Source organism: Aphelocoma coerulescens, chromosome 5 (assembly GCF_041296385.1).
Source record: "Aphelocoma coerulescens isolate FSJ_1873_10779 chromosome 5, UR_Acoe_1.0, whole genome shotgun sequence".
Lineage (NCBI taxonomy): Eukaryota > Metazoa > Chordata > Aves > Passeriformes > Corvidae > Aphelocoma > Aphelocoma coerulescens.
In genome coordinates, this window is record NC_091019.1 from 11078157 (window position 1) to 11101092 (window position 22936).

Genomic DNA, 22936 nt, shown 5'->3' on the forward strand with positions numbered 1-22936 from the left:
CATTCTATGCAGTTTATTAAACTCAAAATACACAATAGGTCGTGTCCTAAAGAGTCTCCTGTTGAAGTGACAAGCAAGACCACGAATGGGAAGAAAAACAGAAGCAAACAGAGGTAAAATAATCTCATTTGAGGTCAAGCCAGAGGTCAAAGACAAAATTGAGAGTAAAATCCACTGTACTGGCTCTAGTGCCTCCCTCAGGCTATCAGTCTACTGAACCTCACAGGCAACCTGGAAAGGAAGTGTGAAAAGTAGTAAGAAACCTGCAGAATTTCTACTTTTACTCCACTTTCTTATGGAGCAGATGACACATTTTGTGTGTTTCATTCTTGTCCACAGAAAAATTTGCATGGTGCAAGACAAGCACTGTAATTCTCTAAGTTACCCCTGTATTTCGGTCTATGCACTACCTTTTTCTCAGGGCTGATTAAAAATTTACAGAATAACCTCATGTTGATTGAATTTGTTAGAAATTCATAGCTAAAATGGGGAGAGGGTTTTTAAGGGGGATTTTAAAGCAAAAACATCCATACAAAGTTCTACTTAAAAAGATAAAAATGAATGGCACTGGGTATAAACCATATTAATCAATAACCCTTGCTTCTACAAAATACTAATGTTTTATATTCCAAACTTCAAACATACTAAGCAAGCAGCCCGGAACTGATTATTAAATCAAAACAAATCAAAAACACATTCCAGGACACCCTAGGATTTCAAATTGGCTGTCTGTAAAATGCTTACATTTTTACCTAAATTTCTAACTAAACACATTAAAAAATATATATATTTTTTTTAGGGTAAAGGAAAGCACAGCTATTTTAGAAACTTAGGACCATGTCTTAACTGTGAAATTGGCTCTTAGCATTTGCATCAATTTTGAAACTAAAACCAACTTTAAGGCAAAAAATTACTCACCCTTCTGAGGCAACTTTTACAAAATCACAGTCACAAACTCTTGTAGTACAGCAGACACAAAACAGGCATAAAAACCCAAAGAAAAATGCCAAAAGATGAAATTCCATGGCACTCTATGAACACCTTAGGCTCTGACCAAGTGCATTAGAAGTGCAATAATAGGTTAACAATGTAAATTCAGCTAAGCGGTCATATAAAGTAAAGTATACTCTGATTATTATAATAAAAGTTAAATTATTCAGTCTTTACTTTTAATACTGAAATACTTTGACTAGAATAAACATGTAACACAGATCTGAGGATCACACCATTGAGGCTTTAACAGTACTGCACCAATAAAGTACCATCATGCAGCCTTTCTCTTCTTTTTTTTTTTAATGGCAGTCATTCTTTTCTTTATGGCTTTTAAAGAGAGGATTATAGCATTTCACTTAGATCAAAATAAGCATAAATCAAGCATGTCATCAATAATAATATTTTAAAAGTAATAATACACATCTTTTGAACAGGTCAAAATCATCAGATGAAGAAAAATACACTTTAGGTCTTTCAATATACACAACAGTTCTGAAACACTAGGGGGAGAAATAGAAAAAAAATGTTTATACACACACAATTGAAAAAGTAATCACAGAAAAATAAAAGTGAAAAACTAACCACAAGAAAACAGAGCTGCCTTTCCCAGCACAGAACCAATTTTACCTTGGTACTACTACAAGATGATTCAACTCATTTCAAAAACAACCCCCCCCACCCCCAATACTTAATACACTATTGTTGTAGGGCTCTAGCTTAATAGTTTAGCAATGTAAAAATGGTGAAATAAAGTGTATTTCGTTATCACTGTAGCTCCTTGCCCTCATAGGTAATTCTGAAGGCACAAGTTAACAGCCAAAATCACCACTTTTCTGGCAAATGGCAAATCAATTATGAAATGAGAAAGACTTAGGGGCTTGGCATATTTGGATTGTTCCTTTTCATTTTGTATCAAAAGCTGCTCTTAAAGAATAATGAAAGACAATAATTTAATGTAGATCATCTTCTCAATAGTCTGATTATCAACTCTAACAACTTCTTACATTGTTATAGAAAAACCAAATTCATTCCCATACAACCCTGTAGCCTTTGTGCTCTCTACAGGGAAATTTGTAATACACACAATACCTAAACCCATTATATTTTTAAATAAAACCCTGGTTGGTGAATCACTTAAAATTCAACATGAGGTTCAGCGACACTTATGCAGCATTTTCTATGATTACCTACAGAGAGACAGAAACAAGACAAAGACTAAATCAAATATAAAAAAATTTACCCTTCTTATACGAAGTTCTTCTATTGCCTCCAATAAACTTGTTTTAAAGTCTAACAATCGAATGGAAAGTAAAGTCTCTGATGGACTTGGAAGAGTAGAGTCAAGTGCCTGGGCTTTAAAGTCTTCATCCATTCTTTGAGCTTCTTTCTGCAAAATAAAGACAGGCATTTCCTCTCCAGTTTATCTGTAAGAGAATACTCAAACTGCAAAACCTGCAAATATGGAGGCAGATTCTTTTTGCATAGAGCAAAATTACTACTTATAGATACTATGCAATTACCAATATTTTCATTATAAAGTAATGTGCAATACTGTAGAAAAAACCAAGCAGATATCAGTAATTCACAATATTCCTTTGCTTCTCCTCTTTATTGTTGGCATGATTTTAATTTTAAGCAAAAGCTCGATGAGCAGACAGAAGCAGTAGAGATTTTTCCCAGAGTTACTGCCCTGCACTGACATGAAGGTGCTGCAACAAATACATTGTGCCATGAAAAAGTTGCTGTCTACATTTAAGATGTCAAAGATCACAAGACAGGCTCAATTTTAAAAGACATCTTTAGACTGAAATTAGGGATTTAAGGAAATTTTTGCAGTCTCTGCTTCTGAATTTTAACAAGAAAACTCTGATTCTCTTCCTACAAGATCCCGTATCAAAATGTTGTACTCTAAGCCAGCTACATCAACTGTTGTCAAGCAAGGAGTTATGCCAACAGGAGACCCAGGTGTCTCTGTAAGGACAAAGCAGGTTTGTTAGCAGCACCAGAGGTGACTTCAACACTCAGCATTTTATTCACAAAAACATAACAACTGTACATGTCTCATCTGTTTTTCCCAAATTATATCTTTTTAATCCTTGAGACTGAATTCTCAGCAGTGCACTAGAACACCCGATGCTATCCCTGCCAGAGACACCCCGTGTGTGTTTCTGCACTAAGAATTACGGAGGCAGGGGTAGAGCACAGGAGTTATGACTGACCTGGCTGCTGCCACAGAACCTCTAGGAAGGAATTCCTGCAGAAAGAGCAGAGACCTGGTCTGTATCATGGGGCCATAACAACTACAAATCAGGGCTCACCACTTTTTCTTCTGTTGTCTAAATAAAACCCTAACATAGATCACATTTAAGCTGCTTGGTCATGGATAATAGATTGACTCCTTGCTTAGCTGCCCCACCACAAAAGCTAATCTGTTAGTAAAACCATGCTTTTGCTAAGACCAAAAAAATCAGGCTAATTTTTGTCTTTCATTTTAAAACATATGACTAATACTGAGCTGTTCAATATGAATGATATAAATTCTTTTGTCAGTGTCAAAATGTGTATGTTTGAAGGACTTCTGAAGAGGCAACAAATAATGCCTGAATAAGAACCATGTACAAACATGTAGCACTTCAGGCAACAAATCTGTTGTGTCAATGTGCCAACATGAATCAGGCATTGGGCAGGCAATCTACAGACATTTTAGACTGAAGCTGTTTGGGGTTTTTTTTTAAGTAGTACATTAGGATAAAAGCCCACTACTTATATTTTAGCCAAAGAACTTAGAATAAATGAAGTCCGACTCTCCCAAAACCACATTATTTTGTTTCTTTCATTCAGGTTTTCAAAATTGTTTCCTTACTGATACCTGTTGTACCACTACATGAAGAACTACCACAAATATTTGATATCAAGTATTGGGAGATGACCATAATTAAAAATCTAAAATGCCAATATTATGCACAATAAATTAGGCACAGAGCCACTTGATTTCACTTTTCATCATGCTAAGGGTAAGATTTTTACACACATAATGTTAAAACATGACACATGGTCTAATTCTATTGCTGTCAGCTAGTGTTCCAGGTTTGGAGTTGGAGGAATCCTACAGTGATGAATTCCTACAAGACTGTTATCAAACGAAAAAGCCTGGAAGCCTGTATTAGTAAGGGAAAAAATAAGAGTGCTTGTGAAAAACTTGACTCAGAAAAAGGATTCATCCTACAAGACAGGTGCACTTAAAGAAGTGCATTTCAGTTACGAAATGATTTCTGTTCAGGTCAACCAGTAGAAGAATGTACATTAACTGATACACACTGGGGCTTGTGATTTTCTTTTCCATCACAGAAGCAATCTGAGAATTACTTTCTCAAGGGGATATTTTCAAACTAATGCTATACTCCAAGGAACAGAAGAAAAGGGGCCTCAGGCATCCACAGCTTTCTCTCAGCTCAGTGATCTCAGCAGGAGCACTTGGCAAACAAGAGTTCACCTCCCTAATTCGGTGAGTACAGACAAACGCTTTGGTGAGCGAAGCTCATTGAGTCTTCACCCATCCCTTCATTGTGACAGTACTGTTTTCTCATGGGCAATTTGTACTCAGACTGCTTTGCCAAGACTGCCACAAAATGCTTCACAGCCTGCTGCTGCAACCTGCAAGGTACGGGGGTGTTACACACATTCCTCCTGCCCTCCTCAGAATTCAGTGCCACACACCCCTGCGGTCTCTTCCACCTCTGAGAGATGAAAAAACTCAGTACCTTCCAACGAGTTTACACTGGGCTTGACTAGAAACAAAAATATACAAAATATAATCATGAAGTTTAAAAATAATTTAAATTGTCCTACATATTAATAAAATACCTACTTTTGATATCACATATTAATACAACAATCTAGAGCTACTGCAAAGATACATAATAAATGCCCTTCACCACAGAAAATACGAAAAAAATTCTTGTGTAATTAAAGGTATTTCCAAATAGATGCATTTTTACTTTAGCAACTGGTATTTCTCAGAATACCTAGAAAATAATTTTTTAAAAATCTAAAGCATACATGTGATAACATTTTAAAAGTGAAAGATTGAAGTTCTTATTTTGAAGCATTTACTATGTTTCCTTTCCTATTACTCGCTTTACATTTACCAAAATAAGGACAAAAATTGATTTTTAAAAAGCACATTAAAAAATCCATTTTAACACAATTTTAAGTGCCATAAAGGGCTTTATATCTTTGAAAAGCACTTATTAAAAATTACATCTTAAATACCCTGCACTAGAAAGTAAGTTAGCCTATAAGCCTGATAGGGGTCAGGGTAATAACACAGAATGAACAAATTACACTGTCATTCCACTTAAATTATTTAAGTTATTTAATTTGACCTGTAGATAGTCTCTTGTCTTCTCATCATGCCTGACTTTTAAGTGGGAGGTCTTCATTCATGATGATCCTTTAATGGAAGCAAAGCTTTCTCCATTTAACCCATGGTGTTATCAATCATGTACAGGGATAAATGAGGCTGTAAGATTTTGCCAGTATCACAAATGACACTGTGACCTGAGGCCAACATCTTTATTTGCTTCTCCAGTGATTCACTTCAGCAGATATTAACCAATTTTATAATCCATGAAAGGCAAAATTAAAGGACACCATCCATAAAACAGAATAATTCCTATCAGCAACAAAGTGATGTCTGTATTATCTTATAAATTATATGGCCATACAGTGTGGTAATGTAATGAAGTAAAGATGGTAATAATCAAATGCCTAGGGCAAATGCTAATATGCATTTAATCACACAGCATGAAGCCATTTGTCACTACAGTTGAATGCATGTGTACATAAAATACATGAGTCACGTCCTTATTGTTATAGTATAACAGCATCAATTTCACACTATCACTTTACCACAATAACAACTGCAGGGTTTGATATTAACTAAAACATTCAAACGCCAGAAGTGCGACCAAGAGCAATATCTTACAAAAACTGCTTGGAAATCTCTTCCCCCTACTATTTAACTTAACACATTCCAATATTGCATGTGTGCAGAATTTGATAGTATTTCTCTACAAAACCCTCTTCAGGTACATTTTTGCAACACCCTCAGTTTCTTTTTAGAAACAGGGTAATTTATGGCATTTCAGTAGAGGCTGGCTCACTTTTTAAGGCTGTATCTACCTTAATAAATAATAATGGATTTTATTTGTTTATCAGTACTTACCTACACACAAGGAGACAAAACATCTGCCCCAGAATAACCTAAGATGTTTGCAAATGCTGCCTCCAGAAAAATTACAATGAAGCATAAGTATTAAATTCTGTGCTTAGTGAAACTGAGGAATAAAAATACTAATGGACAAACTTTACCTGCTTAAGTCTAGTAACTTCTTATCAAAGGGATGGCCATAAAAATGTGCCCGTCCCCACCAGAAGCAGATACACAAGTTGTAAGAATCAACATTATCACCTCTGAATTTCAGATGCAGCCCACTAAAGCTGACATTTTAGCTGTAAGAAAAATTTCTATGACTATTTGTGAAAAACAGTACAAAAGTTTAGCAACTGAAACGAATTCATCCAGGTACACAGGGCACATAATACACCCACATACACAGTTGTGTCCTGTCAAGAGCCAGAATTTAAATCTAAATATGCTGAGTTACTCTATGGCCAAGATGTTAGTACTGCTGTGGAACCATCAAGTCAGATTACAGCGTAACACGTATGCTCTGGATTTTTGTCATGTTAAACTGAAGACTAAAAAATAGTTTGCTTTTAAATAAAATTATTTTTAAAATATTTATACACAAAAATGGCACAGTATGACTGAATTTTACACAAGACATCGTAAGTATTATAAATAAATAAAAAATCCCCCTACACAGGATAAGGTTCCCTTTATGATCATTAAAGACTGAAATACATTTAGTGGCTCTGCCTGTTTGAGAAAAAACAAAATAATAAGTCTTACATACATTTTCATTTTTCAACGAAATGTCTTTTTGATACAGTTCAAACATCTTCTTGTATTGGAGAGAACTAAAAGCAGATTTGTCTAGAATCTACTGTTATATCAAAAAAATAAAAACTAGATAAATCCTTAAGTTCTGTTATAATTTTCTGAAGTTACAGCTCACATGTAAGTTTAGGAACTAGAAAACAAGTAGCCAGCTGTACAAAAGGAGCATAAAAGCCCAGACTCCATGATTCTGCTAGGAAGAGATCACCTGAATGCACTAGGAAAACAATCATCATTTTCCAGATTCCACGCATCATGTTTGTCTCACATGAGCCAGGTGGGATTCCTGAATAATAAGAAAACCTACTGGCACACAGTGCCATAAAATGTGGACAATAAGACAACTGGGTGCATGGCCTCTGTAAAGATAACTACAGAAAAGATGTCTAGAATAAGACAGATTTTTTAAGAACCATTGCTAAGAACCAGTATGTAAAGGTTTAGCTGGCCTAACATGTATTTTACTAGGTCTTGAATTTTTTGGGCTCAATTTGATTTAAAACAATAATAATAATTTTTGAAGGCAGCTTTATCCCTATCACAATTGGTGAGCTTTTTTCCTACTTTAGATCCAGGTATTTTCTGTAGGTAGGGTTATTTATCTTTAAACTTTTACAGGATGAAAAATACTGTATGCAGATATGTTTGATCTTGCCTTACTTGATTTTTCAATTTAGGGATTTATAGACAAATGTTATTTTTCATTTTCTCCTCCATCCCACATCATCCTACAAGAATTATACCATCTTTGTTAGGAAAAACAGCCATTTGTGCACACCAGACATCACTCAAACCCAACCAACTCACTGGATTTGCCCACCCAGAGTCCATCTGTACAGCTCCAGAAGTGCAACTCTTCTGAGCTGTGAAAGAGCCACCATGCCAGGAGCTGCTTTCAGGGTCCAGAGGGCTAAAAGTGGTGTAATGAGGAACACACCTTCTTCAGTGAGCTGTGCTGAGTTAATTCCCTGCTTTGTTTCCTTTGAGGTCGTGTCTTTTGGCAATTCTTCCAGGTTTTAGTTGAGAGTGGCTCCATTCACACGTACAAATCGAAGCAAACAATCTAAACCCTTCACAAGAATGCAGGTTCTGGGAAAGGCAGCAATACCTCTAGTAATTCCAGAAATTACATCTCTGTATACAACAGGGGGCTATTTAACAAAAATTCTTCCTTCCTAAAAGGGGGTCTGCCATGCAACTTATATTTTAAAGATGCTCCTCTATGGTTTTATTAAGAATATCACTGTATTTACTTATCTGCAATTATGATGATCTACAAATCATTATAGCATCATACAAGACAAAAAAAAAATACTTCCTTCACAGTTCTCAAAAACTTCAGAAGTTAATCACTTTTCAAAAAATCCCCACACTTTTCAGTTTTCAAAAATGGATTGCCAGTCTTATAAGACAGTTTGTTCTAACAGCCAAGATCAATACACCGGTGTTGTGGTGTTCATTTACAAACAATTACAGTCTTCCTAAACTAGAACATCAAGATGTGAACTCTTTAAAAAGACACAAAACCAGAAGAAAATAAAAATCTAATATTTGTATTTTTGTAGTTAGATCATATAAAATCAAAGATCATTTGAAGGAGGGATGAGGCAGACTTGTGGTTTTTGAATGCAGAAATTATATGATTTTTTAAAATTTTACAGTAAATCAGGTAACATTGTCAACACAAAGTTCTTATTTTAAAGGACTGCTTTATACTCATTTTATTATAAATATTGTTTTATACCAAAGTTCCATAGAGTCTTCTTTTATTCATACATTATATAAGCCCACACAATGTAAGAACACCTGTCCCAGGTCGTGCAAAAGGTCCTTCTACCTCACTGTCTCATCAACAACAAACAAGAATCCAGTTAAAACTCTCTTCTATTGAATTAAAGTGAACAGTAATTCTCTTCCTTGACCTTGCAACTACAGGATTTTTAAATTAGCCCAGAGCACAAATTTGGATTGTGTCTGCTTTTTATCCTGTAAGAGTCAAGCACAACATTACCACCAGTGTGCAATTTAAGTGTGGACAATACACCTTCAGAGAGTGCTGGAACCAGACTGTTCAGGGCTTTTCTGGAGAACATTCTCCAAACTTTTACTGGTGGATTAATAATATTTTTCTGTACCTACTCTCAGTAAGTTGCTTAATCTACCCTTTTCCATGTTCTTTCCTATATTTTGAGTTTATATTTTTATTAGCTTACCTTAGCATCACAGGACAGAATCATCCAGAGGACTCAGGACAGAAATTCTGAAACAGAGTCAAAGGCTGTTAGTAAAGAAAGTAAAGATGATGGTTTTTTGCCACTCTAGCAGCTGAAGGCTTAAAATAACAGATTTATTCTGTATAATAGATATCCTACAATTCAGCACAGCTTACCCAAGGAAAAGATTTGTGAACATGCTAGTGCTTCTTGTTTTCCAAAGATAAAGCAGTCCTAGTCACATCAAACTCTCCTTATCTCTGGTACTAGCAGTTTCTGACCGAAAATCAATGGCATTTGTTTAACTTTAAGGTAAGTGTAAAGATTTTAAGTGTGGAAGCTGTACACTTGTTCTGAAGTTACCTTTGTCAAAGCCTGGGAAAGTACCATGTCCTTTTGGGGTGGGAGACCAACACTACCCCCAAAAGACAGCAAAACAACTGTCCTTAAAAACCTGCTTTAGAGTCTTTGCTGACAAAACCATCATTAGATAGCAGTAATCTGAAACAATCTGCTTGATGACATAATGCTTTCCAAAGTCTCAGATTTTAACAGAATTGTGGAGAAAGCATTAAACAAAGAACTCTCAGCTGCTAGAACCCTTAGGTTTTCTTTGTCAAGAAGCAGTGGGTCTTGGTTGCTTGTTTTGCTTTTCACAATTTCCTAGAAGCTTTTAAGTGGATTTTTTACTTTTATTTTCCTTTTTTTCTTCTTCACATTTCCAGTTCTGTTTTGACACGTGAATTAAAAAAAAACAACAAAAAAGGAAAGCTGAACAACACATTCCTGAGAAGACCAAACTGCTGACCCAGAAAGCATATGGGAAAGTCCCTCTGAGAGCTTTTTCTTATTCAATCTGCAATACTTCATGTTGATGTGATAATAGGGGTTCCAAGCAATTATTGCACTGCTCCAAATCAGCTTTTGAGATCATAATGCAGTAAAGATTAATCCCACCAAGTACAGAGCTATAGCAAATGTAACTTGAAGGGTGACTTTTAAAAGAATTTTTTCAGTTACTCCAAAGTCTGTATTAGCTACCTGTTGAATTCTGGATGAAATTAAAAAGACTGGAGCTGCTTGCCCCAGTACTGCATTGCTTGAGATCTGCATTTCCCCCCCCAGTGCAAGAGGTTTCCTTCAGTAATCTGAATTCTTTAGATGAAAACATATAATCTTACACAAGCTAGCCAGCATGTTCCAAAAACAGTGTTTAAAATTTTTATATCATATAAGTTGGTTAGTAGGGCTAACACATATATATTATCAGGACCCTTACTTTCTGTAATCAAAAATAATTACATATTATACTGTATTTGTCTTTCATAGGACAATATTATGGTAAGACCATAAATAATAATTAACATCTTTTCAACCACAAGTAAAATATTATTAATAAACTAGAAAAGTATACCTTAACTCATTTCAGCTCAAATTAAAAGAGGAAACCATAGACAGCAACACTGATTAAGACTGTAAAACTGTTTTCTCCTTACAACATGTTTGTATGTGGGCTTAAGTTCTTCTCCCTATCCTTCCAGTCCTAATATTTTTCAATATTTATTCAGCATCCTTCCAGCTATTAGGATAGAGATACTAAGTGTTCAAGGGATTAAGAGAAGTCAGGTTTACCCAAATTTTACAGGCACAGAATAAAACTAGAGGCGTTTTAGAGAACCCAAAAGCAGTTTGTGTCCGTTTCAAACACCATGCTGCCACCTAGTCGACAACCAACCGAACTGTGCTGTCCTGGGTGCACTGCAATTACAACTACAGCCACGAATAAAAATCAAACTGCTTTCCAAAAAAGCTCAGTGCAAGACTAAGTTACCAGAAGCACTTAGACCTCCATCTAAATTCCCTGTCCAGCAGCAGTGGCCTGCCAGCACAAAGCAAGCACAACTGCAGCTCTCAGTTGGAACATGTCACTCACTGCAAGAAGAGTGGATGTGTTCAGGAAGAATTCCCATGCAGTAGCTGTTACTTGTCATAGTTATAGTTGTGAAATCCCTATACCAAGAGTAAACAAGGAAATAATTAGACTCAGTACCACCAAGTAGGGGACCAGTCTAAAATAATATAATATTAACGTTAAACAAATTTATGCTGTGTCAACAAGTTCAGGCACTACTCATATTTAACCTCTTTCCAGCAGTTTGGAGGTATCTATTTTGTATTCAGAAAGGACTGATTTCCCTGAAGGCTGGTTTGGTTCCATTTTTTTATCCTCTCTCTTCCTTTAAATGTGTCTGACAAGTATTATTTTTTCCTCCACAAACCATTCCTCAACACAACTTATACTAACACGGCTATTAAATATTTGGTATCCCTACGGTAAAGCTTCAAAAGGAATTATATTATCATCTCAATGGGGCATAATATATGGAAATTATTTTTTTGCTGCCTCAGCATCATAAATAATGTCAGTATTAGTGACAAAAATCCACTCTCATAATAGGAAAAATTTCCTACTTCTTTATATCTGCATCTCACTATAGGTTGGAGTAAGGATGTCTCTGCAGCACCAGGTTTGGAACAGCTCCCACAGACGGCCAAGAACGGCAGGAGAAGACAAGGAGCAGCCTTGCACCAAACACAATGTTATATATCTCCTCTCCATGACACAGAATCCCCAAAATCTCAGAACACCAGAGACTGAAGAGAGCAGCCAGGAGCTCTCTCCCCTCTTTAGGTACCCAGCCTAACACATGATCAACAGGTACAGGATTTTTGCAGAACAGAAGGCAGGGTGCATGAGCTTTCTGTAAAGGTGCCTTAGAAGACCATAATTACACTACATTGTGATAAAAACTTGAGTGCAAAAGACGTAAGAAATCAAAAAACAACAACACTTTTAAGACAACATAAATATACTGAACACGGTCCTTTTAGAGCTCTTTTTCATGTTAGCCTTCACCATGACCATGAGAGATATGAATGAGAACTTAACTAGAAATCCTCAGTAAACCTGGATGTCTTACGTATTTGCTTTAATTCTTAACTGAATGACAAATTAAAACTTTCCCAATTTTGCACCTCAAAACACTTTACTGTTGCCTACACAGTCATTTTTTTCAGATAAATCATATATTGCCACACACTGACAGAGGAGATGTCCTGGGTGTTCACATCTTTTCCTCACGGATCTGTGGCAGGACAAAACTGTTCATATGCCCAGAGGCAAGCAGCCTGGCTAAATTAAATTAGTATTTCCATACTCTGCACGGGGCATTGCATAAACAATCCATACAAAAAGCAAGAAGACAATCAGCCCAACATATTAAAAACAAGGAAAGAAACTGCTCGCTTCGGGGCAGGCCCAAGATGTTAACAGTGCTGCAGCCACCTAGGCCCAGCCGGAAAACGGCTTTTTTTCAAAAAGGACAAATAAAACTACACACACCTCATTTTTCCCAGTTTCCCCGGTGCAGAGGCAGGGTATTCTCCAGCAGGACCAGCACCGAGCTCTTGCCCCGCACTCCGGGCAGCAGCCGCTGCTATAGCGCGAACCTCCCCGGCAGCGGGCCCCGCTCCCCTCAGGGTCCGGCGGGGCACGGGCAGAGGCAGCCCATGTCTGCCAGCTAATTTCACGTTGTTCCAGGACAATTAGAGCAGGACGCCTCACCCTGCCCCGTCTAAGCGCAAATCTCCCTGGAAAGAGCCGTATTTCCACGCCCCCGCCCCCTTCCCAGGCCCGAGGGCGGCCGCCCTCACGCCCTGGTGCCCCGAGGGAGCGCAGCGGCTGGACGGGCACCGTGAGGGCTTTGTGCCGGGCACGCTCACAGAGTATCAAAGTACGGAAATGCAGTCGATATACCCCAAATCCTTCACTCTGCCCTCTGGTGACACCATGTAAATTCATTTTAAAGTGTACGGAACCCAGAAGACAATTTGTTTTTCGAGACATACCAGACACTGTTTTTTCTCATCTCACATGTCCCACTACCTAGTTGTGAGTGGACGAGAATTTTGCCCCGAGTTTGTATTATTTTTCCGCAGATATTTGTTGTTTTGTTGTTTGGGTTTGTTTTGATTTGGTTTCAGGGGTTTTTTTTACATAAATTAGATTTTTCTACGTGACTTTGTTTAAACCATGACAATACTGTTCAATTTTATGGCTGGTTAAAATGCACACAACACTAAGGAGAAGATGCTTTGAGTTTTGGGCTGTACACAGTCCAACTTTGCTGAAACACGTGGTAAAGAAAATGCTTCATAACAAAATCAACATTTCCAAAGCACTCAAGTTATAAAAGATGTATTTTTAATGGGTTACCTGAAAGAACATTATTAAAAGGATAAGCAGAATGATAATGATGTTCAGAACTGTACTCTTACTCCATCCAAATAATTTATCATCAAAAACTTTGTTTTCTTGGCTAGGGAGCATCATCAGCACAGAATGCCAAAGGAATATTCTCAGGAAGGCTTGTTCCAGTAATGCCAGAAACCTGAAATGACACCAACCCTCTGGGATGGTCCCTGTGCCTATGTATTGGTGATCATCCTACATGATCAATTTAGTCATCATTAACCTCAGCAGGCAACAGTGGTCACATTCATGGATCAGAATCCTGGGGTTTATGTATCACAAATGGATCTCTACAGATTTATTACAAGAAAAATCCCCAGGTAACACACACAAGGCTTCATCTAGGGAGCAGTGAGTTGCTTGAGAATGTATCTTCCCCATAGGTCTTGGCTGCTTTGAGTATTCCTGAATGCCTAGTGGAAACACACAACTGCAATAAAAACACGAGACTTATTCCTGTTCAGGAAGATCTGCCAGTGAATTCCAATTAAATTAACCTTTTATTTACACAAATACCTAGTTGGACCTTTGTCCCAAACTGAGACAACCTTCATCCGTGGAACCTTATGCATCTTATGTAGAGAACTCAATCCTGCTCTCCCACTGATTCCAAGATGAAAAGAGCCAGATGACACAAGCAGAGCATGTTAAATAAAATTGGATTATTTAAAGAGCAGATATTACAGAATGGTTTGTCGAACTCTGCTTTGCAACATTCATAGAAAACACTAAGAGAATTAAAACTGAAAGTATTATATCCAGCAATTTCTTAAACAGCACTATATAATGAAACACCACAACATTTTAAAGTTTCATTCCGAACAGTATCAAAATTGTGTGCTGTTGTTACTTATGTAGTAACCATAGTGTCAGCTTGTGACTTCACCAGCTCAGTAGTTCTCTGCCAAACTTAACATTCATTAGTATAATTATCAACATATCATTAATAAATCAATGCTGCATGGAAGAAGGCCTAGACACAGGAGGAAGAAAGGGGATACAGTCATACCAGTCAGGCAAGGAATAAGAGAAGAAGTATAATGTGAAAATGAGTGCTATATTGAAAAGGTATGCAGGAACTTATTTATCAAGGGTTTATATTTAACATGGAATGTGAGGTGAAGTCATCTAACAACTGGCTGTTAGGATAATTTTGCTTGATCAAACTTGAAAGAGGCAAAAATAAATGGGATGAAGAACATGAGAAATAAAGAAATTTCCAGCAATTATTTCATTTCCTGGACAATAGAGAATAGAACTGACCTGCAGAAATACATATCCTAAAGAAAACAAAACACAAATTTGAAGGCAGTATAGGAAACCTTTTTACTCATTTTCCTCTCTGTGCTAAAATTCAAATATAAATGTACAAAGAAGTTGTATATTTTTTACTCAAGACTGTTTGCATTTCACCTGGATGAACATGCAACAGCATGAACTTCCACAGTGTCTTCCAGTAAAATCCACAGCAAATACTTATGCATATTTCATGTTACACATAAATCACACTTTATGGAAAGATAATACAGTCACTGTGGAATGGATTGCCTTTATCCCCTCTGAAATCCTGTGATTTACTTGGCAAAACCTAAAATATTAATTTGAAACAATGATACCTGGAAATGTAATATTTTCCAAAGTACAAGTCAGAAAGCATTCCTCTGCAGAAGTATTTAAATAGATGATCTGGATCTCCTAGACAGGGACATAATTTGGACTCTTACCGGTAACACGAGACTTATTCCTGCCAAGGCCACAGCTGGAAGCTAAGAAACGACCAGAGAAGAGGGCTGACCCTCGGCTGAAGTCTACAGACAAAGGAAAACAAATTAGTACCTATTGGCTCCAGCAGCTGCTGGAGATCGTGATGTTTGTGACTCAGCACAGCACTCCAATCTTCAAAATACACTTGGCAGTCGAAGTAGATCAGCATAATAAGCAAACCTTCATCATCCCTCTAATGGTCTTCACCAGGAATTCTGAGTTTTAATCGTGCAAATGTATACTTAAAAAGAAAAGAAATCCCTTTTTGAGAATAAAACAAGTTAACTTTAAAATCTACAGATGTCATCTCAATCTGCCTCCAACTTTACTGTAAATAGGTGCTTTAGATCATGTGCCCATTTTTTAACCACAATCTATACTTGATGGTGAAACATACCAACCAAATGCTATGTTTCAATAAATGCCTTTTCTTTCTCAGCAGATGTTATTACTAAATTTAACCCAAATTCAATTAATTTATACGTAAAACTGACAGTATCATTGTTAACTTGAGATATTTCATACAACAGTAATGTGACATTTATTTATTATTTTGGAATCCATCAAATCCTATTTTTAGGAAGTAATATTTGTAGTTATATCAGTATATGTTGCATTGGTAGAGTTTGCCTGCTTGTTTGCTTTAAAGTTTCTTATGTGCAAACTTATCCTTGTATCCTTGTACCTCTGATGTAATTTGAACATAGTACACCAAAGAAAATATTAACTTTGTATTTTCACTTTAAGTTATTTTACAATTAGACAATGGAACCACAAATCCTTACAGAAAATACAATTGGTATTTTTTTAGTTCTATTAATATGATCACTAACCAAGAGTATTTGCACAAAGATAGAACTAGAAAATAGTAAACCACTATGCAACAACTTGAATATTTGTGTTCTGTGGCAAGACGAAAAATCTGTTTATTTTTAAAGTCATATTGGCACTAACAACAGTTTAAAGAGGAACTTTCTGTCTGAAGCTTCAGTGATGATGTCAATGCTGCACAGAATGGGGTTGGTCCATCACCAGTTTTAGTTATATGGCTATAATGATTCAGGGATTATATTCAACTCAGTCTCAACTGCTCTTCTTACTGATCTGACAAGTTCAATGTGAAAGGAAAATGTCAATAACTCTTAGGATTAAAAACGGGTAACAACCAGATACACTTCCAAACTTTATATATTAATATTTCCATATTCTAGACGTTACGGTCTCATAAGTTTCCCATATAACTAAAAAAGCCATACTGAGATGGTATTTAATACTGAGCTTGACATACAAGTGTGTCATACAAGTAATTTAGAGATGGTGAAGATGTCCAAGTGAGAAAATGGAACAGTCCTCCTATTTAGCTGCATTTACAAGACTCCATTTTATTGTTCCATTCATTATAATTTTTCTATATCTCTTTAATATGATCAGACCAGGCATCTGGAAGGAAAATTCCATTACACATGGACTACAAGAAGTGGACTATTCTTCAGCCTTTCACCTTTTTTTATGTCAAGCTCTCAGAACCTCAACAGAACACTTGTCCTCAAACATATTTGCTATGTTCTTCCAAATTATTAACTATTGTATTTAGACTGTTGCTTCTTAATTCAGCATCAGTCTTTTTGTGATCGTTTTGGACTAAATAAAATGAGTTTACAATAAATATATCTATAGAAGAAAATATTGAAACACTTTCAAATTGAAATACTGTGAATGAGATCTACCAGAAGTATTAAAAGAACTAATCACTGGGATTCATTTTTGAGAATAATTAATACAGCTGCCTACAAATATCAAAATGGTAACAGAGAAAAACCAGGAGTACAGTCCTGAAAGACACACTGCTCCTCTCCTGTTGGAATTTACGGTTCTTATGGATAATAGAAGATAACTACTGAGACATTGTGTTGCACATGATCTGGAAGAAAAATAAAGGAAAATATTCCTTTCATGGAGAGGTTTCTCTCTTCCTCCCAGGTTAATTGGGTCTGTAGGACTTCCTACACTGTTTTTGTTACTTTCGCTCAAACCAAGGTGCCAGAAAAGGGACACAAAGGACAGAAGTGAATTTCTTTCCATCATCCCTGCAAAAAAAAATGTTTATGGACTTCTATCTTTGATTTATAAATCCTTTCAGCTTCTGTAGTCTCAGCTTTTTCCAAAAAGCTTCATGTGTTAGATCTCTTTAGAGATGCTTCCTGCTCTGGACATCTCCCATTTTCTGAATTATGCCACATTCACATTAACCAACCAAGCAGTGATGGGTAATAAAGCTCCATTGTTCTGCTTGTTGCAGAAGCATTCCTGATCAAGAAATCAATTAAATGTACACTTACCCTGTAGGTTTTTGCTATCAATGATTCTATTCACAAGCTAAGTACACAATGAGTTGCTTCACTGAACACTACTCACCATCAAAAAAGATTAACCCCCAAAATGTCTGCTACAAGTGACAAGTTTCAAAACAAGTTATTTTTAAATGTAAACTGCCTCCTTAAAGGAACATTTACATAATCTCATGGTTTTCTTACATTAAGGGCATAAACTGCACTCACGCTCTCAGCTGGTGCCTCACCTGTGCAGGAAGTGTCATTTAATAAATAAAGAAATAAAGCTGCTTATGTGGGTCAAAAAGTCTGTCTTAAGAACATAATTCTGAACATCTCTCAACTACCCACATTCAATACCTTAAAATAACATGTTGACCTGTTTTTCAATTATAAAACTCTGCTCACACATATTCCTAGAATTACAAAACGGTTTCAGGTTTTTAAAAATTAAATAAACATAAGAAAAAGCATTTCTTCTGTATTTAGCTCAAATAAAAAGGATGACTTTTTGATCACATAAAACCCCACAAATGCTACAAAGGCATCTAAAGTCTGTCACAATTCCGCCTTAACATTTTTCTGGCATTTTTAAAAAACATGTGTGGGATAATAATAAAAATAATAATAATATTAATAATAATATTGATGGTGTTACTACAGACATAAAATTTCTTCTTTTTCTCTTAAAAGAAAACCAAAACCAGCAAACACCATCAAATTCAACACATTATACTACTGGAAATAGCAACAGCTCTAAAATTAGCACATAATGAAATTTGAAAGACTTAAAAATACTTAAGTCTCTTCCAATTTTGTTTTTCATAATTGTGTTGCACAAAATAAACTGGTGTAAGAGATTAGGGGGAGGGGAAGAATCAGAGACTCTTTGGCTGACTGGATGCGTTACATTAATTTCTTAATATGTGAAGGAGTGGATTACCCCTCTAACAGCAATGGGAAATTAGTTTCTTTATTTCTTCATTAAGACTGTGGGAGGGAAATTAATTTTCTACTCTGGTTTTCAAAATTAATTGAATATATCTTTATTAAAGTGATAAATATATACACATACTTTTTGGTTGAAAGAATTCTCTAAATTAATCCTAAACAGACATTTTCGTAGCAGTTTGGTAGCACGTGGTTATTTTTTTGTTTGTTTCATTTTGTGATGTTATAAAAAATCCTGAAAAACCAGATCAACCAATGAAATAAAAATGTTTATAGAAAAAAAGCATCTGAAAAGAGTCTTTATAGAGCTATTTTAGTAGCATTAAATAGCATATTGTTTAATCTTCCTTGCTTCCTAATCTGTATTATTTTTGTACCTATGTTCTTGCAGGTTTCACCATGCACTTCAGCGTCTATGCTTTCATGTATATAGATGTATGGATAAAAAAAATTTTTGATTGCTCTTACAAGAAACCACAGTTTTTAAAAGCATCACCCACCTAGCTTGAAGTTGAGGCAAAGTGCCTTGAGGCGCCTATGTATTTTCTTGTGTGTATTGGCTCTTGGCAGAATTTACAGAGCATCCAAAATTTGGTCACTTTACTTCCTATGCCCTCACAGTGTTTATATCTGTTTGTATTGTGAATGTATTCCATGTGGTGTACTTACACCATGGCATCATCTACATCTTTTATTTATATTCTTCAGTACTCTTTTATGCAAAGTCAGCCACCTCAAAGTGACCTTATGCCAGTAGTATTTTTATTTAACGTTCCCTTGCATGACTGGTATAATCAGTTTTGTAACACCTTTCTTACACAAAAAAAGTAAACCATAAGCATTTTTCTAGAGAACCTGGACACTTCAGCATTGGGGGAAAAAAACCCTACTGATAGTAATAGTGATTCCACCACAGCAGAATCCAAGAGCTTATAAAGTCAAATTTGCCAGTCCTTTAAAACCATCACATCCTTTATGTATTCTTGGCCTAGAAGCTCAAAAGAGTGAGAAGACTCATAACAGATCCATAACAGAATCCTACAACTTAATTTTCCTTGTGTGCCTCAAATATATTAAACAGAGAACAGAATTTCTCATCCCTTGTTCAATGACAGTGATAAGTCCATCCTATTTCATGGGGCCTCTGTCTCCCTACACAAATAAATAAAGATTTCCCGAACCATATAAATAGAGACACAGGTTATTTAAATTTCCTTTTTTTTTTTAACTCAAATGGACAACTTTTCAATTTCTATCATCTTTCACATGACTTACTGTATTATTCGTTTCTTAGAGAAAAATCTAAGATATAAATCAGAAGACCTTTATTTCAAAAATTGCCCTGCAGTTACTATAGACCCAAACTCATGTTAAGAGAAGAAAAAGTAGGATACAGTAAGTCATTAAACAATGGGGGGAAATTCAGCTGATCTCCTTACTAGAAGTTCATAGGAAGCTCTTGTTTGTTTAGTAAAACAAACAACATCTTAATTATGGACACAAAGAGTATAGAGATTAAATACGCAAGATTTACATTGAACAAAAGCAAGATTGTCCTAAAAACCTTCACACACCGTGATTCAACCCACTTGTTTAATCCATTCCACTGGAATGCCAATCATAAAGTTGCAAAATGCACCTGAGAAAAAGAGGCAGAACAAGTTATTCACTTGTTTATATAATTTACTGCTTGATCATTAGCTTGTTAAGAAAAGAATTTGAGTGAGTCCACAGAACATCTTCATTAATACATTAATCATAATTTACAAAGACAAAAAAAGATACACCTTTGTCCTGAAAAACAATTTAATATTAATGCATAGAGATGTCAAAAAAAGTTTCAACTCTAGCTCCTCTTTAGCGGAGAATAAAGAAGCAGAACAAAAGGAAGTCTGGATAAAAATTAAGTAGCAGACAAGATCTCAGCTACCTGAGGAAATGAGTCAATGGTGAACTAATGAAAGAAAGCATCACTAAAATCCCTGTTCCTTAGAGAAGAAAATCTATGGTCCACACCACAATTAAAATGGCTCCTTCTGTCATGGAAGCCCCTTCCAATGTGAAAGATTGGAGCCTCTTCCAATTGCTTATTGCTGTTTTAATTGCTTCATGCATTTGGTGGAGGAGGCTGCTGAAGGCCCTGCAATCCTCCATGTTGTACAAACTCCTTCTGTCACAGTCTTGGCAAAACCCACCACATCAAGTCTCTTCTCCCAAGACATCTTTTTAAATTAAAAAAAAAAATTGCTCCCCAAGATCCAGAAGCAAGAAAACTCCAGAAGACTTTTCATATCCAGATAAAAAAGAAAAAAAGGAAATAAAAACTTTATAGAAAGCATCCTCAAGCCATCTTGAGCCAGGGCTCAGTAACCTTCTCTAGTACACACCAACAGCTTTGCATGAATGTGACATGAGACTCTCCTAAAGCACGAGTCAATTAATTGCTTGCTTACCTGCCCAGAGCAATACAGATTATGTTCCCAAGAAGGAATGCTCACTAAGCATTAGAGTTTGCCATCCACTGTGAAATATTTTGCCTTTGACAGAAATGTCAGGAATTGTATACACACCTGAGACGCAGTCACTAAAACTATTCTGTTGGAAACAACGGGAGATCCGTAAAGCAAAAAGAGACAGAATTTGTACCACTACTCTGTGCTGGAACACTCTTTGTAGAGAGACTGCTTCACTAAATTTTCTGCATATTTTCTTAAGCAGAGAGACTATTTAGGCAGCTTGTCATCACTGATCGTAACAACATTTTTCAGAAAAATTTCTTTCTAGTCTACAAGTGTTTTTAGAACCAGCTTTTACACCACAGCAAAGAATGACTGCATCCTCAAAAGAGCAGTGTTGGCTTTGCCTCACATGTGTGGCATTCTCTCATTTGGACTAAAACCCCCAAAACTTTCATTTGATTACTTCTTCAAAATCAGTAATGTTCACTTTGCTCTTTATATGGGTGTAATGTCCTTGGCCATGTTCCAGAAACTGTTATCAATATATATAATTTTTATATATTATTTTTATGTTTTATATATTTATGTCTATATAATATGTATCTATGTATATGTTTATATAATTTATATATATACTTTATCTATTTATATTGATTATATATATTTTTATAATCAATATAAAAAGAACAGCACAATATGCAGGAAAAAAATACAGGTTAAAACATGAAAAACATGTAAAAATGTGATCTGTTATCAACCCTAATAACCATTACATCTGCTTAGATAAAAGCACCTCTCTCAGTTGAAGTTGGCTTCTACTCACCACTGCAAATAAGTTGAATTTTTAAGATTACATGTCGAAAGAAAACTTAAAAATCCCTTTCTCACCTTAAGTCTTCAAGCAACATTCCCACAATCACAAACAAGTTCCTTGTGGATCAACCAAATACATACCAAATAGAAACTGCCTGTATCACAGCAACAAACACAAAGTTTACAGATATATCTCCACAGCTACCAAAATAAGTGCCAAGCATAATAGAAACATCAATATCTTTTGCATTAGTGCACATCAGAATCCTGCATCGCTGCTGCAGCTGAGCAGGATTAAAACACAGCCAAAGCTGTCGGTCTGCTTCTACACAACTTCACCTACAAACAACTCACAAGCTCGAATTTATTAGAAAATGAAGCCTTTCCAAGACAGAGCTTTGTCTTCTCTGCTTTGATAACAGATCCTCAGCAGGAACATTACGAATTCTAAATGACAGAATCGCAGGACAAAGCTGAGAGGCCACCACAGAGCTCCCTCTAGTGCGAGCCAGGAAAGGCATTTGGTTAAGTCCAAGACCTCAGCTCTACAGAGAAATGGGCTACTGAGGCAAACAAGGGAATGCAACAGAAATAGCAAAGAAGTTAAATAGAAACCCCAGACCTCAGAAAGTTGAGATAAAGTGGAAACATCAGGGCTTGGGCTCTGCTAGGAGACAGTATCACAGAATCAGAGGATGGCTGAGGCTGGGAGGAGGTCAGTCATTGAGTCCACCATCTCATCCCCAAGCAGGAACACTACTGCCAGCTTTGCATATCTCCATGATCAGAGACTCCACAGCCTCTCTGGGAAACCTGTACCAGTGCCCAGTCACTTCCTCAGCAAAAGAAAAAAGTTTCCTTTCGTTCAGAAGGAACCTCCTGTGTTTCAGTTTGTTCCAGTTGCCCCTGGTCCTGTCACTGGGCACCACTGCAGAGAGCCTGGCTCCAGCTCCTTTACATCCTCCCCTCATCGACGAGGCTGTCCCACCCCTTGAGGCGAAGAGCTTTTGTCCTTGCTCAGTGGCCTTAAATACCAAGCCCAAACAGGCTCGTTTCACTAATCAAAACATAGCTCA

General features: G+C 36.3%; 1 protein-coding gene across 1 annotated transcript in view; it reads right to left on the reverse strand.

The window, feature by feature from the left end:
* The window catches only part of CCDC73 (coiled-coil domain containing 73), a 58305-nt gene extending 45637 nt beyond the window's left edge, over positions 1-12668 (reverse strand). Inside the window, exons 1-3 of the mRNA XM_069016518.1 lie at positions 12635-12668; positions 9232-9278; positions 2234-2380 (exon numbers count right to left, since the gene is read on the reverse strand). Coding sequence (XP_068872619.1) covers positions 2234-2380; positions 9232-9255 — 171 coding nt within the window. The 5' untranslated portion in view covers positions 9256-9278; positions 12635-12668. The remainder of the gene's footprint in view (positions 1-2233; positions 2381-9231; positions 9279-12634) is intronic.
* Positions 12669-22936: the final 10268 nt, after the last annotated feature.